This window comes from Notothenia rossii (genome assembly GCF_949606895.1).
Source record: "Notothenia rossii genome assembly, chromosome: 9".
Classification (NCBI taxonomy): domain Eukaryota; kingdom Metazoa; phylum Chordata; class Actinopteri; order Perciformes; family Nototheniidae; genus Notothenia; species Notothenia rossii.
The window spans coordinates 74,044,773-74,064,326 of NC_136907.1; the positions used below are offsets into that span (position 1 = coordinate 74,044,773).

A 19,554-nucleotide genomic window follows, 5' to 3' on the forward strand; every position below is an offset into this window, starting at 1 on the left:
CAGAGGAAACAGTAACCCCAAGAGAAAGCTCTCCCCTCGGAGCAAATAATGAAAGCATTGATGTCTCTGTCATAACTGTGGGATTATTGAGCAGGAAATATTTTACAGCTGAAGACTTTTTTCAAATGTAGAGCAAGTTGCAAGCGAGGCTCCGTTTGTAAATGAGGAAACAGTTCAGAGTGTCAGCGCTCAGAGTTTGATAAGCCCTCCCTCTTCTTCCTGCTCTCAGACGCAGCCAGCTCCACTCTGTATTTCCTGGTTCCTCCCCTTTAGATCCACACTGAGGAGGATGGGTGTAACCAGCATGTGGGTAAAGTACAAGAGCTGATAGGCTCATTCACTGCACACACACAGATGCTGTTCAGATCACAGCTCATAGTTTCAGCTCTCAGTAAGTGAGACTCAGACACTCGCTGCCACTGAGAGGAGAAATGGCGCAGAAAGGAGTTCAGCTGGACCGGGAAACCTTCTCTTGTTCGATCTGTATGGATCTACTGAAGGATCCGGTGGCTATTCCCTGTGGACACAGCTACTGCATGAAGTGTATTACAGGCTTCTGGGATGGAGAGGATGAGAAGAAGATCCACAGCTGCCCTCAGTGTAGGCAGAGCTTCACACCGAGGCCTGTCCTGCTGAAAAACACCATGTTAGCAGCTTTGGTGGAGGAGCTGAAGAAGACTGGACTCCAAGCTGCTCCTGCTGATCTCTGCTATGCTGGAGCTGAAGATGTGGCCTGTGATGTCTGTACTGGGAGGAAACTGAGAGCCTGTAAGTCCTGCCTCGTGTGTCTTATATCTTACTGTGAGAAACACCTCCAGCCTCATTATGAATTGCATGCCTTTAAAAAACACAAGCTGGTGGAGCCCTCCAAGAAGCTCCAGGAGAACATCTGCTCTCGTCATGACGAGGTGATGAAGCTGTTCTGCCGCACTGATCAGCAGTGTATCTGTTATCTCTGCTCTGTGGACGAACACAAAGGCCACGACACGGTGTCAGCTGCAGCGGAGAGGACTGAGAGGCAGAGAGAGCTGGAGGGGAGTCGACTAAACATCCAGCAGAGAATCCAGGACGGAGAGAAGGAGGTGAAGCTGCTTCAGCAGGAGGTGGAGGCCGTCAATGGCTCTGCTGATAAAGCAGTGGAGGACAGTGAGAAGGTGTTCACTGAGCTGATCCGTCTCATGGGGGAAAGAAGCTCTGATGTGAAGCAGCAGCTCAGATCCCAGCAGAAGAGAGAAGTGAGTCGAGTCAGAGAGCTCCAGGAGAAGCTGGAGCAGGAGATCTCTGAGCTGAAGAGGAGAGACGCTGAGCTGAAGCTGCTGTCTCACACAGAGGATCACAACCAGTTTCTGCTCAGCTACCCCTCCTCACTGACAGCCCTCAGTGAAGCTACACACTCCTCCAGCATCAACATCCGTCCTCTGAGATACTTTGAGGACGTGACGGCGGCCCTGTCGGCAGTCAGAGACAAACTACAGGACGTCCTGAGAGATAAATGGACAAACGTCCCACCGACTGAAGTGGATGTTTTACTGTCAGCAGCAGAGCCCACCGCCAGAGCTGGGTTCTTAGAATATTCACAGGAGATCACTCTGGATCCAAACACGGCATACACAGATCTGTTATTATCTGAGGGGAGCAGAAAAGCAACACTCATGGGACAAGAACAGTCTTATTCTAGTCACCCAGACAGATTCACTAATTGTGTGCAGGTCCTGAGTAGAGAGAGTCTGACTGGACGTTGTTACTGGGAGGTGGAGTGGGGAGGGGGAGAAGTTGATGTAGCAGTCGCATACAAGAATATCAGTAGAGCAGGGAGTGGGGGTGAATGTGCATTTGGACGCAATGACAAATCTTGGTCCTTAGAGTGTAAACAAAACAGTTATTCCTTTCGTCACAACAGTATCAACACTCCCGTCTCAGGTCCTCCGTCCTCCAGAGTAGGAGTGTACCTGGATCACAGAGCAGGTATTCTGTCCTTCTTTAGCATCTCTGAAACCATGACTCTCCTCCACAGAGTCCAGACCACATTCACTCAGCCGCTACATGCTGGAGTTTGGCCTTATGGTTTTGGAACCACAGCTGAGTTTTGTAAACTGAAATAGCCTGAAGTCATTTGAGGAACTCTTCTACTTCTTAAACTCATTGTGTGTCCATCATTGTTGCTGAGAGCTGAGTGTTCCTGTCTTCACTGCACAGAGATCAGCTGTCAATCAAACATTATGGGATGTGCTTTAACATCTTCTCATGAGTTGTTCTGTAGATGTTGGAGTTTCTTTAGGCGGCGCTCCTTCCTGTGTCTGTTTAGCCATGGAGGCTGTCACTGCTCAGGAGGATTTCTGTTAACCTCGACTCATATTTCTCGGCATGGAAATGTAAACTTTGCTCTAAATATTTGTTGAATATTTCTACTGATGCATTTATATTTAGTTATTTCTCTTTAATGCCTGAGGCTTAGGAGAGAAACCAACCATTAAGATCATAGTCAATAAGTAAATAAGGTATTTTATTATAAATAGCTCAGATTTTGGTCAAAAAAATTGATTGTGTGATGAAAAAATACTTATATTATTACATGTATTATTTTGGCAGACTAACTGTTGTTGTTGTTGTTGTTGTTGTTGTTGTTGTTGTTGTTGTCCGATCACTGTACAAATGTAGTGTTATGATGTTTTATTAAACTTTAAGTTAATAATTTCTTATTCTGTTTTAATAGCTGAGATTCTGGTTGAACACATTGATTGTGCATGAAGTGAATCTGATCTTGTATTCATTGAACAGACTTTACTGATGGGATGCTTGATCTAAAATGGAGGTTTACATAATGAATAAAGGTGTTTCAATTAAAGGTTGTTTTGGTCTTCATTTTATGTCATCATACAAAGCTGATGGAGAAAATGTGAAACTGATCAGAGAATAGAACTGAGGCAGTAAGTAATGCAACTGAAACATCTCAGAGAAGTCAGCAGAGTTTTCTGTCACTTGTTGATTTGTACAACTAAGATGGTGTTTGAGCACTAAGAGAATAAAGAGGATTGATCACAGAGGCTTAAAAACTTTACAAATAGTCTGCATTAATTTGGTCAAGTTTGGTTGTGAAGACATTTTGTTTAGCCAAACACACACGAGGAAACAGATATTGAGTAGTTCTGGTCTTGAGGTCATTTTATTCATGCTGGGTCAGAGTTCATGTCGCCAGTAGGTTGTTGATACGGGAATAGTCTTCCACCTTCTTAAAGTATTGCTAAGGAAAGAGTAGGCTTACGTTGCAGAGCATGCTGTAAAAAGTGTCTGCACCACCATTCAAAACAACATAACATAAGATATTCTTTACAAGCACTAGCCTTGAAAAAAGAATTACTCCCATGGATGTTATTAAAAGAAAAACAATGCGTGCTTGTGTTCGATCCAACAAACATTTTCTAAGGTTGTTATTTTACACTTTAGTCTGTTTTGTAATTGTGAGTGTGATAGAGATTGTTTTATTGTGTACCTGCCCAAGGACTGCAGTTGGCCATTAGCCCTATGTCCTCTGTAAACATGATGTGACTACCGTAATTTTCGGACTATAAGCCGCACCTGAATATAAGCCGCAGCAGCGGCATACCACTCTCGGTTCCACTTTTACTTTTGCGCGCTACCTGTCTCACTCTTTTCCGGCCTCCAGCTTTTCCTGCTGGAACCCGCCGCTTAAAGGTGGGGGTCCGCGGACCGGCCATAGAGCCCATAGAGTTAAAGGTGTTGGCCGTTAGCTGTACAAATCCATAGATTAGCCGCACCGTTATATAAACCGCAGCGTCGAAAAATAGGGGAAAAGGCGCGGCTTCTAGTCCGAAAATTACGGTAATTCAATCTTTACCATCTGCTGTTTTAGTTTTCTGTATTTCCTCTTGACCCAGTACTACTCAGCAGTCAGTACTAAAACCGTGTTTATATTTTCTTCTTAGTATTTATACTTAATTTATTCCTGCAGATTTTCATAGGAAAGCACATGTTGGATGAAATTAAGAGGTCAGCATTGACAGTGATTTCTCCGAGGAGAGAGACGTTTGCTGCAGCAGTGTCCCTGAAATCATCGGTGTCTGTCCCTTTAAATCCCGCTTCTAACGCAACTCCCTCCAAAAAGCAACACAAAGAGAACCTCCAAACAAACTAAAAGGTGAAGTGAGGCGACAGAGCTTCAATAGGCAACCTCATATGACTAATAACTAAGGCGGATACAAGCCGTTCTGAATGACAAACTGTACAGCTGCCAATAAATGTGAACCTGTTACAACGCGCAGTACAGTAAATTACACAATATAATAGGCCATCAACACACATCTCACACCTACACACATTTCCACTGCACCTATAAGCTAAATAACACCCTATTGCTTATTGCTGTTGTAATCTGAATGACCTAGGGCCTATACATGTGTGCATTAGGCAAGAATCAATCAACAGGAATTAATGGAGGGTCACGGCTAAAATGCCCCCTGAGAGTTGATAAACAATCGTCAAATTAAAAACAAGGGTGCAAAAAAAAAAAGCCCTGCAATGATTATGAGTTCCTATTTTACAGATTTCACCTTGGTTACATTTTATTTGCTGTGTTGTGAGAATGCTATGTTGTCCCATGTGGGCAAGCATCCACGGCAGCGTATGCAAACTTTGTGGGAAGGAAATTGATCGAAAGACAACAAACAAAAAAACCCAGAGCAGAACAAAATGATGGAAACATGCAAGCAGCGCCAGAAGAAAACACAAACTCAACAAGAACAAACCTGTCAATAAAAAAATAAAACAAAAAAGCTTTATTCAATATCAGAAGTTATGGGATAACTGAGGGAAAACCTTTCAATCTATTATTGCAAAACAGTTGAATCCCAGAACAGGGAAACAACTGTAAGTATACAAGAAGTGTGACAAATATAATTCAACATATAATTGAACTGCTTCTTCTAAAAGCACCGCTCTCAGACCTATAAATACCATTTAAAAACAATTAAGTATATCTTTCAAAGTGGCCCTTTTATTTGCATTTATTGGACAGCTTTTAGTTACTTTTGAGTTTTAGATTATTAGATAATTCAAAGTATAAATCAATTATTAAATACACTTTGACATATAGAATAGATATAATATATATGTTTAGGTTAAGATATCCAGCTGCAGGACAAAAAGTTATATTAGCTCTACATTTACTAACTTTGATAAAACACATCAATATCATTATTATAGTAACCCAGTAACTCAATGTATTTTATATTCTGAAAAGAGCCATTATGCATAAGTAGTACTTTTAATGTTGGTACTTTAAGTATATTTTGATACCAATGCTTTTGTACTTTTACTTTTAACAGAGTATTTTTACACGGTAGTATTTCTACTTTTACTTTAGTAGAATATCTGAGTACTTCATTCACCACTGCTACCATGAGTGTGGAGCTGTGTGCTACGAAAACCTGAATTTACAAGAAATATTTTACAGCTGAAGACTGTTTTCAAATGTAGAGCAGGTTGTAAGCGAGGCTCCGTTTGTAAATGAGGAAACAGTTCAGAGTGTCAGCGCTCAGAGTTTGATAAGCCCTCCCTCTTCTTCCTGCTCTCAGACGCAGCCAGCTCCACTCTGTATTTCCTGGTTCCTCCCCTTTAGATCCACACTGAGGAGGATGGGTGTAACCAACATGTGGGTAAAGAACAAGAGCTGATAGGCCACATTCACTGCACACACACATCCTGTTCAGATCACAGCTCATAGTTTCAGCTCTCAGGAAGTGAAACTCAGACACTCGCTGCCACTGAGAGGAGAAATGGCGCAGAAAGGAGTTGAGCTGGACCGGGAAACCTTCTCTTGTTCGATCTGTCTGGATCTACTGAAGGATCCGGTGACGACTACCTGTGGACACAGCTACTGCATGAAGTGTATTGAAGGCTTCTGGGATGGAGAGGATGAGAAGAAGATCCACAGCTGCCCTCAGTGCAGGCAGAGCTTCACACCGAGGCCTGTCCTGCTGAAAAACACCATGTTAGCAGCTTTAGTGGAGGAGCTGAAGAAGACTGGACTCCAAGCTGCTCCTGCTGATCTCTGCTATGCTGGAGCTGAAGATGTGGCCTGTGATGTTTGCACTGGGAGAAAACTGAGAGCCTGTAAGTCCTGCCTCGTGTGTCTGGCCTCTTATTGTGACAAACACCTCCAGCCTCATTATGACGTAGCTCCATTAAAGAAACACAAGCTGGTGGAGCCCTCCAAGAAGCTCCAGGAGAACATCTGCTCTCGTCACGACGAGGTGATGAAGATGTTCTGCCGCACTGATCAGCAGTGTATCTGTTATCTCTGCTCTGTGGACGAACACAAAGGCCACGACACGGTGTCAGCTGCAGCAGAGAGGACTGAGAGGCAGAGAGAGCTGGAGGGGAGTCGACTAAACATCCAGCAGAGAATCCAGGAGGGAGAGAAGGAGGTGAAGCTGCTTCAGCAGGAGGTGGAGGCCGTCAATGGCTCTGCTGATAAAGCAGTGGAGGACAGTGAGAAGGTGTTCACTGAGCTGATCCGTCTCATGGAGAAAAGAAGCTCTGATGTGAAGCAGCAGCTCAGATCCCAGCAGAAGAGAGAAGTGAGTGGAGTCAGAGAGCTCCAGGAGAAGCTGGAGCAGGAGATCTCTGAGCTGAAGAGGAGAGACGCTGAGCTGAAGCTGCTGTCTCTCACAGAGGATCACAACCAGTTTCTGCTCAGCTACCCCTCCTCACTGCCAGCCCTCAGTGAAGCTACACACTCCTCCAGCATCAACATCCGTTCTCTGAGCTACTTTGAGGACGTGACGGCGGCCCTGTCAGCAGTCAGAGACAAACTACAGGACGTCCTGAGAGAGGAATGGACAAACGTCTCATCGACTGAAGTGGATGTTTTACTGTCAGCAGCAGAGCCCACCACCAGAGCTGGGTTCTTAGAATATTCACAGGAGATCACACTGGATCCAAACACAGCAAACACACTGCTGTTATTATCTGAGGGGAGCAGAAAAGCAACAAACATGGGACAACAACAGTCTTATTCTAGTCATCCAGACAGATTCACTAATTGTTTTCAGGTCCTGAGTAGAGAGAGTCTGACTGGACGTTGTTACTGGGAGGTGGAGTGGAGAGGGGGAGTTGAAGTAGCAGTCACATACAAGAATATCAGCAGAGCAGGGGGTGAAAGTGTATTTGGATTCAATGACAAATCTTGGTCCTTAGAGTGTAAACAAAAGAGTTATACATTTCGTTACAACAGAATCAAAACTCCCGTCTCAGGTCCTCAGTCCTCCAGAGTAGGAGTGTACCTGGATCACAGAGCAGGTATTCTGTCCTTCTACAGCGTCTCTGAAACCATGACTCTCCTCCACAGAGTCCAGACCACATTCACTCAGCCGCTACATGCTGGAGTTTGGGTTTATGGTTTTGGAGCCACAGCTGAGTTTTGTAAACTGAAATAGCCTGAAGTCATTTGAGGAACTCTTCTACTTCTTAAACTCATTGTGTGTCCATCCTTTTTGCTGAGAGCTGGTTGTTCATGTCTTCACTGCACAGAGATCAGCTGTCAATCAAACATTATCTCATGAGTTGTTCTGTAGATGTTGGAGTTTCTTTAGGCGGCGCTCCTTCCTGTGTCTGTTTAGTCATGGAGGCTGTCACTGCTCAGGAGGATTTCTGTTAACCTCGACTCATATTTCTCTGCATGGAAATGTAAACTTTGCTCTAAATATTTGTTGAATATTTCTACTGATGCATTTATATTTAGTTATTTATCTTTTAATGCCTGAGGCTTAGGAGAGAAAGCAGCAGAGCTTCTTTCATTGTAGATATTTTATTCTCACAAAATATACATTTATAATGACGTGTATTTTCACAGACTAAATGTTATTGTTGTTTCCAAAACCGACTAACAAATGAGGTACTTTGATGTTTATCAAATGTATTTTATCAGAAAATGTCCATTTAAAATGATATTAATCACCATTAACATCATAGTCAATAAGTAAATAAGGTATTTTTATTTTAAATTGCTCAGATTTTGGTCATACAAATTGATTGTGTCAGGAAAAAATACCTTTATTATTACATGTATTATTTTTGCAGACTAACTGTTGTTGTTTTTGTTGTTGTTGTTGTTGTTGTCCGATCACTGTACAAATGTAGTGTTATGATGTTTTATTAAACTTTAAGTGAATCATTTCTTATTCTGTTTTAATAGCTGAGATTCTGGTTGAACACATTGATTGTGCATGAAGTGAATCTGATCTTGTAATCATTGAACAGACTTTACTGATGGGATGCTTGATCTAAAATGGAGGTTTGCATAATGAATAAAGGTGTTTCAATTAAAGGTTGTTTTGGTCTTCATTTTATGTCATCATACAAAGCTGATGGAGAAAATGTAAAACTGATCAGAGAATAGAACTGAGGCAGTAAGTAATGCAACTGAAACATCTCAGAGAAATCAGCAGAGTTTTCTAGCACTTGTTGCTTTTTACAACTAAGATGGTGTTTGAGCACTAAGACAATAAAGAGGATTGATCACAGAGGCTTAAAAACTGTACAAATATTCTGAATTAATTTGGTCAAGTTTGGTTGTGAAGACATTTTGTTGAACCAAACACACACGAGGAAACATATATTGAGTAGTTCTGGTCTTGAGGTCATTTTATTCATGTTGGGTCAGAGTTCATGTCGCCAGTAGGTTGTTGATACGGGAATAGTCTTCCACCTTCTTAAAGTATTGCTAAGGAAATAGTAGGCTTACGTTGCAGAGCATGCTGTAAAAAGTGTCTGCACCACCATTCAAAACAACATAACATAAGATATTCTTTACAAGCACTAGCCTTGAAAAAATAATTACTCCCATGGATGTCACTAAAAGAAAAACAATGTGTGCTTGTGTTCGATCCAACAAACATTTTCTAAGGTTTGTATTTCATACTTTAGTCTGTTTTATAATTGTGAGTGTGATAGAGATTGTTTTATTGTGTACCTGCCCAAGGACTGCAGTTGGCCATTAGCCATATGTCCTCTGTAAACATGATGTGACTAATTCAATCTTTACCATCTGCTGTTTTAGTTTCTGTATTTCCTCTTGACCCAGTACTACTCAGCAGTCAGTACTAAAACCGTGTTTATATTTTCTTCTTAGTATTTATACTTAATTTATTCCTGCAGATTTTCATAGGAAAGCACATGTTGGATGAAATTAAGAGGTCGGTACTGACAGTGATTTCCCAGAGGAGAGAGACGTTTGCTGCAGCAGTGTCCCTGAAATGATCTGTGTCTGTCCCTTTAAATCCCGCTTCTAACGCAACTCCCTCCAAAAAGCAACACAAAGAGAACCTCCAAACAAACTAAAAGGTGAAGTGAGGCGACAGAGCTTCAATAGGCAACCTCATATGACTAATAACTAAGGCGGATACAAGCCGTTCTGAATGACAAACTGTACAGCTGCCAATAAATGTGAACCTGTTACAAAGCGCAGTACAGTAAATTACACAATATAATAGGCCATCAACACACATCTCACACCTACACACATTTCCACTGCACCTATAAGCTAAATAACATCCTATTGGTTATTGCTGTCGTAATCTGAATGACCTAGGGCCTATACATGTGTGCATTAGGCAAGAATCAATCAACAGGAATTAATGGAGGGTCACGACTAAAATGCCCCCTGAGAGTTGATAAACAATCGTCAAATTAAAAACAAGGGTGCAAAAAAAAAAAGCCCTGCAATGATTATGAGTTCCTATTTTACGGATTTCACCTTGGTTACATTTTATTTGCTGTGTTGTGAGAATACTATGTTGTCCCATGTGGGCAAGCATCCACGGCAGCGTATGCAAACTTTGTGGGAAGGAAATTGATCGAAAGACAACAAAGAAAGAAACCAGAGCAGAACAAAATGATGGAAACATGCAAGCAGTGCCAGAAGAAAACACAAACTCAACAAGAACAAACCTGTCAATAAAAAAATAAAACAAAAAAGCTTTATTCAATATCAGAAGTTATGGGATAACTGAGGGAACATCTTTCAATCTATTATTCCAAAACAGTTGAATCCCAGAACAGGGAAACAACTGTAAGTATACAAGAAGTGTGACAAATATACTTCAACATATAATTAGACTGCTTCTTCTAAAAGCACCGCTCTCAGACCTATAAATACCATTTAAAAACAATTAAGTCTATCTTTCAAAATGGCCCTTTTATTTGCATTTATTGGACAGCTTTTAGTTACTTTTGAGTTTTAGATTATTAGATAATTGAAAATATAACTTGATTATTAAATACACTTTGACATATAGAATAGATATAATATATGTATAGGTTAAGATATCCAGCTGCAGGACATAAAGTTAAATTAGCTCTACATTTACTAACTGTGATAAAACACATCAATAATCATTATAGTAACCCAGTAACTCAATGTATACGATTGTGAAAAGAGCCATTATGCATAAGGACTACTTTTACTTTTGGTACTTCAAGTATATTTGATACCAATGCTTTTGTGCTTTTACTTGTTACAGAGTATTTTTACACGGTAGTATTTCTACTTTTACTTTAGTAGAATATCTGAGTACTTCATACACCACTGCTACCATGAGTGTGGAGCTGTGTGCTACGAAAACCTGAATTTACAAGAAATATTTTACAGCTGAAGACTGTTTTCAAATGTAGAGCAGGTTGTAAGCGAGGCTCCGTTTGTAAATGAGGAAACAGTTCAGAGTGTCAGCGCTGCTCCTCCTCCTGGAATGAGTCAGAGTTTGATAAGCCCTCCCTCTTCTTCCTGCTCTCAGACGCAGCCAGCTCCACTCTGTATTTCCTGGTTCCTCCCCTTTAGATCCACACTGAGGAGGATGGGTGTAAACAACATGTGGGTAAAGTAAGAGCTGATAGGCCACATTCACTGCACACACACATGCTGTTCAGATCACAGCTCATAGTTTCAGCTCTCAGGAAGTGAAACTCAGACACTCGCTGTCACTGAGAGGTGAAATGGCGCAGAAAGGAGTTCAGCTGGACCGGGAAACCTTCTCTTGTTCGATCTGTTTGGATCTACTGAAGGATCCGGTGACGACTACCTGTGGACACAGCTACTGCATGAAGTGTATTAAAGGCTTCTGGGATGGAGAGGATGAGAATGAGATCCACAGCTGCCCTCAGTGCAGGCAGAGCTTCACACCGAGGCCTGTCCTGCTGAAAAACACCATGTTAGCAGCTTTAGTGGAGGAGCTGAAGAAGACTGGACTCCAAGCTGCTCCTGCTGATCTCTGCTATGCTGGAGCTGGAGATGTGGCCTGTGATGTTTGCACTGGGAGAAAACTGAGAGCCTGTAAGTCCTGCCTCGTGTGTCTTATATCTTACTGCGAGAAACACCTCCAGCCTCATTATGAATCACCTGCCTTTGAAAAACACAAGCTGGTGGAGCCCTCCAAGAAGCTCCAGGAGAACATCTGCTCTCGTCACGACGAGGTGATGAAGATGTTCTGCCGCACTGATCAGCAGTGTATCTGTTATCTCTGCTCTGTGGACGAACACAAAGGCCACGACACGGTGTCAGCTGCAGCAGAGAGGACTGAGAGGCAGAGAGAGCTGGAGGGGAGTCGACTAAACATCCAGCAGAGAATCCAGGACGGAGAGAAGGAGGTGAAGCTGCTTCAGCAGGAGGTGGAGGCCGTCAATGGCTCTGCTGATAAAGCAGTGGAGGATAGTGAGAAGATGTTCACTGAGCTGATCCGTCTCATGGAGAAAAGAAGCTCTGATGTGAAGCAGCAGCTCAGATCCCAGCAGGAGAGAGAAGTGAGTGGAGTCAGAGAGCTCCAGGAGAAGCTGGAGCAGGAGATCTCTGAGCTGAAGAGGAGAGACGCTGAGCTGAAGCTGCTGTCTCACACAGAGGATCACAACCAGTTTCTGCTCAGCTACCCCTCCTCACTGCCAGCCCTCAGTGAAGCTACACACTCCTCCAGCATCAACATCCGTCCTCTGAGCTGCTTTGAGGACGTGACGGCGGCCCTGTCAGCAGTCAGAGACAAACTACAGGACGTCCTGAGAGAGGAATGGACAAACGTCTCACCGACTGAAGTGGATGTTTTACTGCCAGCAGCAGAGCCCACCACCAGAGCTGGGTTCTTAACATATTCACAGGAGATCACTCTGGATCCAAACACAGCACACACAGAGCTGTTATTATCTGAGGGGGGCAGAAAAGCAACACTCATGGGACAAGAACAGTCTTATTCTAGTCACCCAGACAGATTCACTAATTGTTTTCAGGTCCTGAGTAGAGAGAGTCTGACTGGACGTTGTTACTGGGAGGTGGAGTTGAGAGGGAGAGAAGTTGATGTAGCAGTCTCATACAAGAATATCAGTAGAGCAGGGAATGAATGTGCATTTGGACGCAATGACAAATCTTGGTCTTTAGAGTGTAAACAAAACAGTTATTCATTTCGTCACAACAGTATCAAAACTCCAGTCTCAGGTCCTCAGTCCTCCAGAGTAGGAGTGTACCTGGATCACAGAGCAGGTATTCTGTCCTTCTACAGCGTCTCTGAAACCATGACTCTCCTCCACAGAGTCCAGACCACATTCACTCAGCCGCTACATGCTGGAGTTTGGCTTGGTTATGGTTATGGAACCACAGCTGAGTTTTGTAAACTGAAATAGCCTGAAGTCATTTGAGGAACTCTTCTACTTCTTAAACTCATTGTGTGTCCATCATTGTCGCTGAGAGCTGATTGCTCAGGTCTTCACTGCACAGAGATCAGCTGTCAATCAAACATTATGGGATGTGCTTTAACATCTTCTCATGAGTTGTTCTGTAGATGTTGGAGTTTCTTTAGGCGGCGCTCCTTCCTGTGTCTGTTTAGCCATGGAGGCTGTCACTGCTCAGGAGGATTTCTGTTAACCTCAACTCATATTTCTCTGCATGGAAATGTAAACTTTGCTTTATATTTAGTTATTTATCTTTTAATGCCTGAGGCTTAGGAGAGAAAGCAGCAGAGCTTCTTTCATTGTAGATATTTTATTCTGATAAAATATACATTTATAATGACATGTATTTTCACAGACTAAATGTTATTGTTGTTTCCAAAACCGACTAACAAATGAGGTACTTTGATGTTTATAAAATGTATTTTATCAGAAAATGTCCATTTAAAATGATATTAATCACCATTAAGATCATAGTCAATAAGTAAATAAGGTATTTTATTATAAATAGCTCAGATTTTGGTCAAAAAAATGGATTGTGTGATGAAAAAATACTTATATTATTACATGTATTATTTTGGCAGACTAACTGTTGTTGTTGTTGTTGTTGTTGTTGTTGTTGTTGTCCGATCACTGTACAAATGTAGTGTTATGATGTTTTATTAAACTTTAAGTTAATAATTTCTTATTCTGTTTTAATAGCTGAGATTCTGGTTGAACACATTGATTGTGCATGAAGTGAATCTGATCTTGTAATCATTGAACAGACTTTACTGATGGGATGCTTGATCTAAAATGGAGGTTTACATAATGAATAAAGGTGTTTCAATTAAAGGTTGTTTTGGTCTTCATTTTATGTCATCATACAAAGCTGATGGAGAAAATGTGAAACTGATATGAGAATAGAACTGAGGCAGTAAGTAATGCAACTGAAACATCTCAGAGAAATCAGCAGAGTTTTCTATCACTTGTTGCTTTTTACAACTAAGATGGTGTTTGAGCACTAAGACAATAAAGAGGATTGATCACAGAGGCTTAAAAACTGTACAAATATTCTGCATTAATTTGGTCAAGTTTGGTTGTGAAGACATTTTGTTGAGTCAAACACACACGAGGAAACAGATATTGAGTAGTTCTGGTCTTGAGGTCATTTTATTCATGTTGGGTCAGAGTTCATGTCGCCAGGTTGTTGATACGGGAATAGTCTTCCACCTTCTTAAATTATTGCTAAGGAAAGAGTAGGCTTACGTTGCAGAGCATGCTGTAAAAAGTATCTGCACCACCATTCAAAACAACATAACATAAGATATTCTTTACAAGCACTCACCTTGAAAAAAGAATTACTCCCATGGATGTTATTAAAAGAAAAACAATGTGTGCTTGTGTTCGATCCACAAACATTTTCTAAGATTGTTATTTTACACTTTAGTCTGTTTTGTAATTGTGAGTGTGATCGAGATTGTTTTATTGTGTACCTGCCCAAGGACTGCAGTTGGCCATTAGCCATATGTCCTCTGTAAACATGATGTGACTAATTCAATCTTTACCATCTGCTGTTTTAGTTTCTGTATTTCCTCTTGACCAAGTACTACTCAGCAGTCAGTACTAAAACCGTGTTTATATTTTCTTCTTAGTATTTATACTTAATTTTTTCCTGCAGATTTTCATAGGAAAGCACATGTTGGATGAAATTAAGAGGTCAGCACTGACAGTGATTTCCCAGAGGAGAGAGACGTTTGCTGCAGCAGTGTCCCTGAAATGATCGGTGTCTGTCCCTTTAAATCCCGCTTCTAACGCAACTCCCTCCAAAAAGCAACACAAAGAGAACCTCCAAACAAACTAAAAGGTGAAGTGAGGCGACAGAGCTTCAATAGGCAACCTCATATGACTCTAATAACTAAGGCGGATACAAGCCGTTCTGAATGACAAACTGTACAGCTGCCAATAAATGTGAACCTGTTACAACGCGCAGTACAGTAAATTACACAATATAATAGGCCATCAACACACATCTCACACCCACACATATTTCACTGCACCTATAAGCTAAATAACACCCTATTGGTTATTGCTGTTGTAATCTCAATGACCTAGGGCCTATACATGTGTGCATTAGGCAAGAATCAATCAACAGGAATTAATGGAGGGTCACGGCTAAAATGCCCCCTGAGAGTTGATAAACAATCGTCAAATTAAAAACAAGGGTGCAAAAAAAAAAAGCCCTGCAATGATTATGAGTTCCTATTTTACGGATTTCACCTTGGTTACATTTTATTTGCTGTGTTGTGAGAATACTATGTTGTCCCATGTGGGCAAGCATCCACGGCAGCGTATGCAAACTTTGTGGGAAGGAAATTGATCGAAAGACAACAAAGAAAGAAACCAGAGCAGAACAAAATGATGGAAACATGCAAGCAGTGCCAGAAGAAAACACAAACTCAATAAGAACAAACCTGTCAATAAAAAAATAAAACAAAAAAGCTTTATTCAATATCAGAAGTTATGGGATAACTGAGGGAAAACCTTTCAATCTATTATTGCAAAACAGTTGAATCCCAGAACAGGGAAACAACTGTAAGTATACAAGAAGTGTGACAAATATACTTCAACATATAATTGAACTGCTTCTTCTAAAAGCACCGCTCTCAGACCTATAAATACCATTTAAAAACAATTAAGTATATCTTTCAAAATGGCCCTTTTATTTGCATTTATTGGACAGCTTTTAGTTACTTTTGAGTTTTAAATTATTAGATAATTCAAAGTATAAATCAATTATTAAATACACTTTGACATATAGAATAGATATAATATATATGTTTAGGTTAAGATATCCAGCTGCAGGACAAAAAGTTATATTAGCTCTACATTTACTAACTGTGATAAAACACATCAATATCATTATTATAGTAACCCAGTAACTCAATATATTTTATTTTCTGAAAAGAGCCATTATGCATAAGTAGTACTTTTAATGTTGGTACTTTAAGTATATTTTGATACCAATGCTTTTGTACTTTTACTTTTAACAGAGTATTTTTACGCGGTAGTATTTCTACTTTTACTTTAGTAGAATATCTGAGTACTTCTTACACCACTGCTACCATGAGTGTGGAGCTGTTTGCTACGAAAGCCTGAATTTACAAGAAATATTTTACAGCTGAAGACTGTTTTCAAATGTAGAGCAGGTTGTAAGCGAGGCTCCGTTTGTAAATGAGGAAACAGTTTAGAGTGTCAGCGCTCAGAGTTTGATGAGCCCTCCCTCTTCTTCCTGCTCTCAGACGCAGCCAGCTCCACTCTGTATTTCCTGGTTCCTCCCCTTTAGATCCACACTGAGGAGGATGGGTGTAAACAACATGTGGGTAAATTACAAGAGCTGATAGGCCACATTCACTGCACACACACATCCTGTTCAGATCACAGCTCATAGTTTCAGCTCTCAGGAAGTGAAACTCAGACACTCGCTGTCACTGAGAGGAGAAATGGCGCAGAAAGGAGTTCAGCTGGACCGGGAAACCTTCTCTTGTTCGATCTGTCTGGATCTACTGAAGGATCCGGTGACGACTACCTGTGGACACAGCTACTGCATGAAGTGTATTGAAGGCTTCTGGGATGGAGAGGATGAGAAGAAGATCCACAGCTGCCCTCAGTGCAGGCAGAGCTTCACACCGAGGCCTGTCCTGCTGAAAAACACCATGTTAGCAGCTTTAGTGGAGGAGCTGAAGAAGACTGGACTCCAAGCTGCTCCTGCTGATCTCTGCTATGCTGGAGCTGAAGATGTGGCCTGTGATGTTTGCACTGGGAGAAAACTGAGAGCCTGTAAGTCCTGCCTCGTGTGTCTTATATCTTACTGTGACAAACACCTCCAGCCTCATTATGAATTGCATGCCTTTAAAAAACACAAGCTGGTGGAGCCCTCCAAGAAGCTCCAGGAGAACATCTGCTCTCGTCACGACGAGGTGATGAAGATGTTCTGCCGCACTGATCAGCAGTGTATCTGTTATCTCTGCTCTGTGGACGAACACAAAGGCCACGACACGGTGTCAGCTGCAGCAGAGAGGACTGAGAGGCAGAGAGAGCTGGAGGGGAGTCGACTAAACATCCAGCAGAGAATCCAGGACGGAGAGAAGGAGGTGAAGCTGCTTCAGCAGGAGGTGGAGGCCGTCAATGGCTCTGCTGATAAAGCAGTGGAGGACAGTGAGAAGATGTTCACTGAGCTGATCCGTCTCATGGGGGAAAGAAGCTCTGATGTGAAGCAGCAGCTCAGATCCCAGCAGGAGAGAGAAGTGAGTGGAGTCAGAGAGCTCCAGGAGAAGCTGGAGCAGGAGATCTCTGAGCTGAAGAGGAGAGACGCTGAGCTGAAGCTGCTGTCTCTCACAGAGGATCACAACCAGTTTCTGCTCAGCTACCCCTCCTCACTGACAGCCCTCAGTGAAGCTACACACTCCTCCAGCATCAACATCCGTCCTCTGAGCTACTTTGAGGACGTGACGGCGGCCCTGTCGGCAGTCAGAGACAAACTACAGGACGTCCTGAGAGAGGAATGGACAAACGTCTCACCGACTGAAGTGGATGTTTTACTGTCAGCAGCAGAGCCCACCGCCAGAGCTGGGTTCTTAGAATATTCACAGGAGATCACTCTGGATCCAAACACAGCATACACACAGCTGTTATTATCTGAGGGGAGCAGAAAAGCAACATTCATGAAACAACAACAGTCTTATTCTATTCACCCAGACAGATTCACTGAATGTTCTCAGGTCCTGAGTAGAGAGAGTCTGACTGGACGTTGTTACTGGGAGGTGGAGTGGAGAGGGTTTGGAGTTGATGTAGCAGTCGCATACAAGAATATCAGTAGAGCAGGGGGTGAAAGTGTATTTGGACGCAATGACAAATCTTGGTCCTTAGAGTGTAAACAAAACAGTTATTCATTTCGTCACAACAGAATCAAGACTCCCCTCTCAGGTCCTCCGTCCTCCAGAGTAGGAGTGTACCTGGATCACAGAGCAGGTATTCTGTCCTTCTACAGCGTCTCTAAAACCATGACTCTCCTCCACAGAGTCCAGACCACATTCACTCAGCCGCTACATGCTGGAGTTTGGCCTTATGGTGATAGAGCCACAGCTGAGTTTTGTAAACTGAAATAGCCTGAAGTCATTTGAGGAACTCTTCTACTTCTTAAACTCATTGTGTGTCCATCATTGTTGCTGAGAGCTGAGTGTTCATGTCTTTACTGCACAGAGATCAGCTGTCAATCAAACATTATGGGATGTGCTTTAACATCTTCTCGTGAGTTGTTCTGTAGATGTTGGAGTTTCTTTAGGCGGCGCTCCTTCCTGTGTCTGTTTAGCCATGGAGGCTGTCACTGCTCAGGAGGATTTCTGTTAACCTCAGCTCATATTTCTCTGCATGGAAATGTAAACTTTGCTTTATATTTAGTTATTTCTCTTTAATGCCTGAGGCTTAGGAGAGAAAGCAGCAGAGCTTCTTTCATTGTAGATATTTTATTCTGATAAAATATACATTTATAATGACATGTATTTTCACAGACTAAATGCTATTGTTGTTTCCAAAACCGACTAACAAATGAGGTACTTTGATGTTTATAAAATGTATTTTATCAGAAAATGTCCATTTAAAATGATATTAATCACCATTAAGATCATAGTCAATAAGTAAATAAGGTATTTTATTATAAATAGCTCAGATTTTGGTCAAAAAAATTGATTGTGTGATGAAAAAATACTTCCATTATTACATGTATTATTTTTGCAGACTAACTGCTGTTGTTGTTGTTGTTGTTGTTGTTGTTGTTGTTGTCCGATCACTGTGCAAATGTAGTGTTATGATGTTTTATTAAACTTTAAGTGAATCATTTCTTATTCTGTTTTAATAGCTGAGATTCTGGTTGAACACATTGATTGTGCATGAAGTGAATCTGATCTTGTAATCATTGAACAGACTTTACTGATGGGATGCTTGATCTAAAATGGAGGTTTACATAATGAATAAAGGTGTTTCAATTAAAGGTTGTTTTGGTCTTCATTTTATGTCATCATACAAAGCTGATGGAGAAAATGTGAAACTGATCAGAGAATAGAACTGAGGCAGTAAGTAATGCAACTGAAACATCTCAGAGAAATCAGCAGAGTTTTCTAGCACTTGTTGATTTGTACAACTAAGATGGTGTTTGAGCACTAAGACAATAAAGAGGATTGATCACAGAAGCTTAAAAACTGTACAAATATTCTGCATTAATTTGGTCAAGTTTGGTTGTGAAGACATTTTGTTGAGTCAAACACACACGAGGAAACAGATATTGAGTAGTTCTGGTCTTGAGGTCATTTTATTCATGTTGGGTCAGAGTTTATATCACATGTAGGTTGTTGATACGGGAATAGTAACTAAAACTTAGATAGTTAAAGTTAGATACTCTTAAAGTATTGCTGAGGAAATAGTTGGCTTACATTGCAGAGCATGCTGTAAAAAATATCTGCACCATGCATTCAAAACAACATAAGATAAGATATTCTTTACAAGCACTCACATATGGAAAAAATAATTACTCCCATGGATGTTACTAAAAGAAAAACAATGCGTGCTTGTGTTCGATCCACAAACATTTTCTAAGGTTTTTATTTCATACTTTAGTCTGTTTTATAATTGTGAGTGTGATAGAGATTGTTTTATTGTGTACCTGCCAACCTGACTGCAGTTGGCCATTAGCTATGTCCTCTGTAAACATGATGTGACAAATTCAATCTTTACCATCCGCTGTTTTAGATGACCCAGCACTACTCAGCAGTCCGTACTAAAACCGTGTTTATATTTTCT

The 19,554-nt window shown here is 41.3% G+C and overlaps 3 protein-coding genes across 3 annotated transcripts; all 3 read left to right on the forward strand.

Annotated features, from left to right (window-relative positions):
* The first annotated feature begins 365 nt into the window (after positions 1 to 365).
* On the forward strand, positions 366 to 8,344 carry LOC307019955 (uncharacterized protein). The gene is made up of 3 exons (XM_079651051.1): positions 366 to 2,101; positions 4,627 to 4,639; positions 5,694 to 8,344. The coding sequence occupies exons 1-3, from the start codon at positions 432 to 434 to the stop codon at positions 7,452 to 7,454; spliced, it is 3,444 nt and encodes a 1,147-aa protein (XP_079507177.1). The 5' UTR covers positions 366 to 431; the 3' UTR covers positions 7,455 to 8,344.
* Positions 8,345 to 10,933: 2,589 nt separating this feature from the next.
* Positions 10,934 to 13,554, forward strand: LOC307020185 (E3 ubiquitin/ISG15 ligase TRIM25-like). The gene has a single exon (XM_079651390.1). The coding sequence runs from the start codon at positions 11,008 to 11,010 to the stop codon at positions 12,673 to 12,675; it is 1,668 nt and encodes a 555-aa protein (XP_079507516.1). The 5' UTR covers positions 10,934 to 11,007; the 3' UTR covers positions 12,676 to 13,554.
* A 2,568-nt stretch (positions 13,555 to 16,122) lies between these two features.
* On the forward strand, positions 16,123 to 18,748 carry LOC307020889 (tripartite motif-containing protein 16-like). Its single transcript, XM_079652579.1, has one exon. The coding sequence runs from the start codon at positions 16,203 to 16,205 to the stop codon at positions 17,865 to 17,867; it is 1,665 nt and encodes a 554-aa protein (XP_079508705.1). The 5' UTR covers positions 16,123 to 16,202; the 3' UTR covers positions 17,868 to 18,748.
* Positions 18,749 to 19,554: the final 806 nt, after the last annotated feature.